General features: G+C 32.3%; 1 protein-coding gene across 4 annotated transcripts; it reads right to left on the bottom strand.

The window, feature by feature from the left end:
• Positions 1–518: 518 nt before the first annotated feature.
• Positions 519–4638, bottom strand: LOC139853349 (uncharacterized). 4 transcript variants are annotated; one of them, XM_071842732.1, is made up of 10 exons: positions 4444–4638; positions 3456–3720; positions 3201–3302; positions 2775–2857; positions 2570–2686; positions 2165–2288; positions 1647–2088; positions 1359–1558; positions 916–1036; positions 522–757 (listed from the first exon to the last, which is right to left on the bottom strand). In XM_071842732.1, exons 1-9 carry the CDS (start codon positions 4575–4577, stop codon positions 920–922), a joined length of 1584 nt encoding a protein of 527 aa, XP_071698833.1. In that variant the 5' UTR covers positions 4578–4638; the 3' UTR covers positions 522–757; positions 916–919. The 4 variants fall into 4 exon arrangements, with proteins under 4 accessions (XP_071698834.1, XP_071698835.1, XP_071698833.1 ...); XM_071842733.1 differs by having other exon boundaries at positions 519–1036; positions 1359–1555; XM_071842734.1 differs by having other exon boundaries at positions 519–1036; positions 2186–2288.
• Positions 4639–6722: the final 2084 nt, after the last annotated feature.

Genomic DNA, 6722 nt, shown 5'->3' with positions numbered 1-6722 from the left:
CATGTATATTGAAACATCTGCTATCATCTTTTCCATTATACATCTAATGTAGCGAGCATGGATACAGTTTCTTATGCACTGTATTTAACGTGGTAGATTGTAAATGAGTCTTCTATTTTTTTTCCTATCTATAACATTATTTGTATCATCTTTCTTTTAAACCTATGATTTCACCTTAATATTTTTGTACCAAGATAACAATCTATCACAATCGTTTTTAACCAAACCCGTGAATTCACGGGTCACTTCACTAGTAAGAAGCATTTCTCTAAGTACCCAAAGAAATAAAATGCAATAAGATATTAAGATCTACATAACCTAAGAATGAAAGCCTCGGTCAGTAGTACTCCATGTTATGATTCATTATAACATAGCTATGTTGTTACTATTAGTTAATAGTTAATGTACAGTTCAGTATTCACGACCAACAATAAGGGACCAAAATAGAGTAAAGTTAAATGGAAAAGAACTAAGTAAATCAGAAACATAACGAGAAATATTAAACGTCCATTAATGTAAAATATTAACCATAATCAAACTTACAAATATTGAACACCTTTTTTTAATATAACCACAAGGATCAACCAAATAGATTTCTCAAAGGTAAACCAAATGGTACTAACAAGATGGCACAAAAGGATTAAAACTTGAACTACTCATTCATAGTTTAATCACATGATTTTTGCTTTACTGTTTATTAAACAGTAATAATCACCATGTAATGGTATGGTAAAACCTCCAAATTGGGGTACTACACCTGCAGTTAAAGAAAAACTTGCACCTCAACTAAACCAGATATTCATCTGTATGCGCAGAAAGATATCAACCATATCAAGACCATGCCATATATTATCAGTTATGGTTAATTTTCTATTTAGTAGGTTACAGATTCTACATAAAACACAAGATCTATACCTCACTATTGACTTGCTTTACTAAAGAAGTGGTTGATCTGCAGACCCCCATGAGATTGCAAACTACTTTGTTTGGCCCCAAACTTGCCTTTTTTAGAAGTAAACGACGATCTCTTAGAGTCCTGGTCATATATAAAAAAAGAAAAAGAGAAAGTAAACCTCTTGCTCGAATACAGAGTAATAGACACACCCACCTTTTAATAGATATAATACAAGCATCATTGTTGTAAAAGTCGGCCGATGCATCGGTTTATGGACGAGCCCGTCCCGAGTCGCTCAAAAACGCCTTAAAAGTCGGTCTAACGCTATAAAGTCGGGTCAAAATAGCATAGGCCAAACTAACCAGACCCAAGTTGGTAATGCTTAAAGCCTCCAAACTAAAAAGAATACTAAAGCAAACAATTTATTCAACTACAGATTTACAATCTGAGCAAGAAAACTTACTAGTGAGTGATGAGTTTGAGATTTGAGAACTTTGATCGTACCGCCTCGACCATCAGCTCCAACAGAAATAAGATCACCCGATACTTGTCTTGGTACTGAACATGAACTCAAACCTTTACTCTGATCCTTTTTGCACCATTTACCCAGGTGCCTTTTTGTTCCATCCGGAGCTATCAGCCCAGCAGAAAAACAAACATCTTCTGGTAATATTCAATATTTATATTTAACAAAGTTAATTAATAAAAGAAAAAAATCAAATAGTTAATTTTCCATCAAAAGCATTATTACCTTCTTTAGTATTTTGAGCAGGCAAAGGACTTAATTTTCTTATGTTAGGCAAGGGAATATCTTCTGCAATCTCGTGAGCACGCACCGCATCCTCATCGGTATAACTAGACATAGGAGTCGTTTTGTGATTAATGTTTTCACACATATGATTTGGTGAGAACTTGGGTGACACTAAAGCATCCGGTACATCATCATCGATTAGAATGTAAGGACTAACACAATCTTTATTACTATTATCATCAAATTTCTCAGAGCATCTTGACCTCTTTGCTGTTCTTGGGTCAACACAAGGTTCCTTTATTGTACTCTGAGATGTACAGATGTCAATACGATTATGTTCCACCCCATTTAGTACACTTGCAATCTTCTTTGACGTTTTAAGACCTCTCAATGCCTCATTGTCTATTTTTTCCATAGCTGCCTCCAACTTAAGATTTTTTTCCTGACCAGAAATCTCAACATGTTAACGAACCCATTCAACAAGACAGATATAAAAGCTGTTTTATACATAGACATACCTTTAATTCTTCCAGATATACCTTTAATTTATACATCTGACCCTTAATTTCTTTAAGCTCGTCTTCGTAACGTGTCACTTTAGTCGCCGTATCCCTTTGCTTTTTGAATAGTTTGTTATATTCCCTACCAAAAGGCATGAGTTTATGAAGTGTGACTGAATAAGAGAAATAACTAACATGAAAATAGATGAATACTAATCAACATGTCCACTACTGCCATCATGTTTGCATACTCAATTTACTTCAGGGTAAAGTGAACGTTTACATATTCAAATTACCAAAAGGGGAGAATGAATCTACAACGTCATTCAGAGGCTTCTAAAGATTGAACAACGCTTAATCAAAATAAGAGAATAAGCCCAAATATTTCCAAAACAAAGGATATAGAAAGTAATAAAAACTTACTTCTTGTTTACAGCCAATGACCCCGCTAAAACTTCCCATTGATCTTTACTATGGGATTGAGTAGCAATATACGCAAGTTTGACAATCTCGTCCTCTTTTAAGTTAACATCATAGTCCCTACAATGTAAAACCTATCAAAATTTTGACTTCCTTTGTTGAATTTTAACATAAAAAATCGACAAAAGTGCAGAAAATTCACACTTACAACTGGAATGCGGCAAATTCTTCAGCTATGACCGTAATTCTATCCTTCAACTTCATGCACTCAAATTCTGATTTATTGAGTTCCTGTGACGTGGTTAATAGTCAGAAAAGCACCCTCGTTAGGCAAAATAGCCTAAAACAATTATAAAAGCAAAAGAGGTGATAGATGCAAAATAATAGAGCAATGGAGTTATCATATTATAAAAATGAATTCATTAGACAAAAACAACACCACCCAATCCCGCGAATGTGGAGAATATTCGTCCAATACCAAGCACAAAAAACTATGGAGAAAAGCATGATAATTTCAATAACATTGTTGCAAACAGAGTATAATATCTCCATAATGTTGAAAATAACACATTTATATTTGTTATATTTGCATAAACAGTTAAACAAAAATCAATATTTATAAAATAACAATTACCTCTGTTTTCAAGTTAAGCAAACGGTTGATTGAGCGTTTTTGATCCAATGCTTCATTTTTCAATGCTTCTTCTTTCTTCAACTGCTCCTTGCACACACAAAGCTACAAAAAGTTGTAGAAAACATATAAAGTTAGAGTTAAATAAGAAAGTCTTTATAATGCAAACAGGTACCAAAACAGAATACATTATAATTTAGAAATATTTTATCACAATCTTTTTTACTGTATATAGCAACTAAACTACATAAATTTTACCTCGTTGGTAATGTTTTTGAGGTCTTTTTCTCGAGTTTCTAAAGCTAAAGTAAGCCCCTTAACCTTCCCTTCCAGCCTCCTGCATTCTAACTGCAGTTCCTCTGGGTTTTGTTTGTCAGTTTGAAGTTTTTGAGAAAGGTTAGGGTCATTAAAGTCACCAACTGACTGAAAATAGAGACGGGTCACGTTGCATGATGAACAAGTTTGGTTGCAAGTAGGACATTTCTTCTTCCCTTTTGAACAATACTCAAACCATTGCTGTAAACTACATTTGGCATTATGAGATACAAACAAACAATCTATTATTATATTATATATTATATATTGAGTAGAATGTAACTCACAATAGCTTCTTAATGCTATCATCAACAATTAGTTCCCAATAAGCAATCACAACATGTGCAACTAAGAGTGTAACGTGAAATTAAAGAAGTAGGGCAATCAGTTGCAGAACTATTATGCATTGCCAAAAATAATGTAAAGATGAAATATTTGTTCGTATTGCATATATAAGGTTAATAATTTGTTATGCATCGACTTGCAATGTTTATTATTTTTCCTTGGACATCAGTTTGGGATCACCCAGGGGAACATAACCACTCACGCGTTCACCCGAGGGCATGGCCGGTAAAAGTTTACCCCCTCCCCGCTGCCCCCACACTAAGCGAAAGACGACCTGGGTGGATACTTCATGTTAGGGATAACATTGAGTGCAATGTTGCAATGTTTATTTTAATGTCACTGACAATGATTTAAAATTAATAAAGTCTACTTCGTTCGATAAATATCTATAACTAAAGCTGAAATTCAGTTGTAATCAATCTTCTCACAATCTCACCTCATGATCCGTGACATCTGATTTATTCAATAATCTTAAGCAGAAAAAATAAAAATAAAAAACCTGGTAGCACAAATTTTATAAATCGTGGAAAATTAATGGAAAAATATAATGAAAGTGGCTATAAAGGGGAAATAAATAGATACAAACCAGAGTTCGTGAAAAACATGACCGCAAATTGAAATAACTTGAAGATCTTCAGCGATTGGTTTGAGATGTTCGTAACAGATTGAACAAATTGTTTTAGCAAATGGTTCATTTGAATCATTGCAGGATGCAATCATAGTTCTACGAAACCCTAATTTTGACTCTACTCCGTGTGATACAGTGAGTATTTTATGAGAGTATGTGTGTGTGAAGACTCGAATGTGATTGAAATATTTTGGGTTAGCGGGAAAAGAAAATAAGCGCCAGAAGATTCAACCAGGAATTACTACCGCTCCATCAAAATACATAGACAAAACGGTGAACCCTCTCTTCGCTCCGGGGGCTCCGTTTTAAATGCGAGTTAAAAAAAAAATCTTGATCTATTTTATAAAAAATAATTTTTTTCAACATCTAACATTGAAGGGTTGTTCCTTTTGTGAAAATTGATTCTTTTAGCGTTTGTTTTTTTTTTGTTTTTTTTTTAAAGTTAGTTGATCTATTTTGTAAAAAAATGTTTTTCGACATCTTTTGGTAGCATTGAAGAGTTGTTCCTTTTATGAAAGTTGCCTCCTTTATCGTTGAGGAAGAAAAGGAAAAAAAAAAAGGTTAGTTGATTTTTTGGTAAAAAAGAATTTTTTTCGACATCTTTTGGTAACATTGAAGGGTTGGTTCTTTTATGAGAGTTGCTTCTTTTATCGTTGAAGACAAAAAAAAAATGAAATGACAAAAATACCTCTAGTTACTGTTGATGAATAGTGCTACAGAGTTTTGTCTATTAAATTAGTATTTTAATGATTAGGGTTTAGGGTTTTGAGGATCTAAATAATATGAATGTTAAGATCATGCACGAATATGATTATGAATATAAACATGAATTGAAAGAAAGATTTAAAAGTTTTAAGATTTTGGATCATACCTTGTTAATGATGATGAAGATTAACAAGAAACAAGAAGAAAACTTGGTGATGAAGATCAAATAACCCAAATAATGAAGAACACGCTTGAAAATCTTGATGAACACGAAGAACACGCTTGAAGATTCGAATACCACAAGAGAGGGAGAGGGAGAGATTGTTTTTTAGAGAGGATTTTGGTGTGATTTGTGAATGGGAAACTAGGAGTCTAGGAGTGTTTATATAGTGCAAGTATTAGAGTGTTAGTCAACATAAGGATGTTCTAATTAATGATTTTATTTTATTTTATAATTTTTAGTCAATAATAGGTGGTACTAGTTTATATATATATATATATATATATATATATATATATATATATATATATATATATATATATATATATATTTTAGTCAACATAAGGATGTAATTGTTTAAGATTCTTTAGTCTCATTATTATTATGATGATGATTATTATTATTATTATTATTATTAATTATTATTATTATTATTATTATTATTATTATTATTATTATTATTATTATTATTACATTTACTACATGATAAGTATTATTTTCTTTTTACTAATTCATGACTTGTATATATATTTTTTTTTATTTAGTTCCCAGTTGTTTTATTATTTATATAAATGTCACTTTTTATTTATTACTTATAGGTTATTAGTTATAATATTACATAAATGCATAAATTTTAATTAGCAGTGAGTGTCGACTAACAGTTTATTATTTTCATCTTTTATTAACTTGTCAATTATTGCACAAAGTTAATTAATATGTTTTATAACTCTTAGCACTTAACAATTGTTGATTAAAGTTTAATCATTAAGTTTTAATTATATTGTTTGGGCATTTAATATTGGAAAAATATAGAATGAAAAAATGAGGGTCGTTGTAGTACCTCCCCGTTATTAGAAACTTCTTCCCGAAGTTTTAAGTAGATTTCTCGTTTGCATCAGCAGTTGAGAAGAGATGGGGATATTTCCGTATCATTTGGTCTTTGTGTTCCCAGGTATATTTGGGGCCTCTACGCGAATTCCAACGGACTTTAATGATAGATATGTTGCTTTTACGCGTTTGTTTGACCTCTCCTTCCATGATTTCTATAGGTTCTTCAACGAAGTGCATTTGTTCATCAATGCGGATATCATCCAAAGGAATAACAAGTGTGTCATCAGCAAGACACCTTTTAAGATTCGAGACATGAAACACATCATGTACTTGGCTAAGTTCAGTTGGTAGTTCTAATCGGTACGCCACGGGACCGACTCTTTGAGTGATCGTGAAAGGTCCAACATATCGTGGACTGAGTTTGCTTCGTTTACCGAAACGGATAACACCTTTCCACGGGGATACTTTCAACATGACTTTA

The sequence above is a fragment of the Rutidosis leptorrhynchoides genome, chromosome 6 (genome assembly GCF_046630445.1).
Source record: "Rutidosis leptorrhynchoides isolate AG116_Rl617_1_P2 chromosome 6, CSIRO_AGI_Rlap_v1, whole genome shotgun sequence".
In the NCBI taxonomy this organism is placed as follows: domain Eukaryota; kingdom Viridiplantae; phylum Streptophyta; class Magnoliopsida; order Asterales; family Asteraceae; genus Rutidosis; species Rutidosis leptorrhynchoides.
This window is presented reverse-complemented; position numbering and strand designations above follow the sequence as displayed.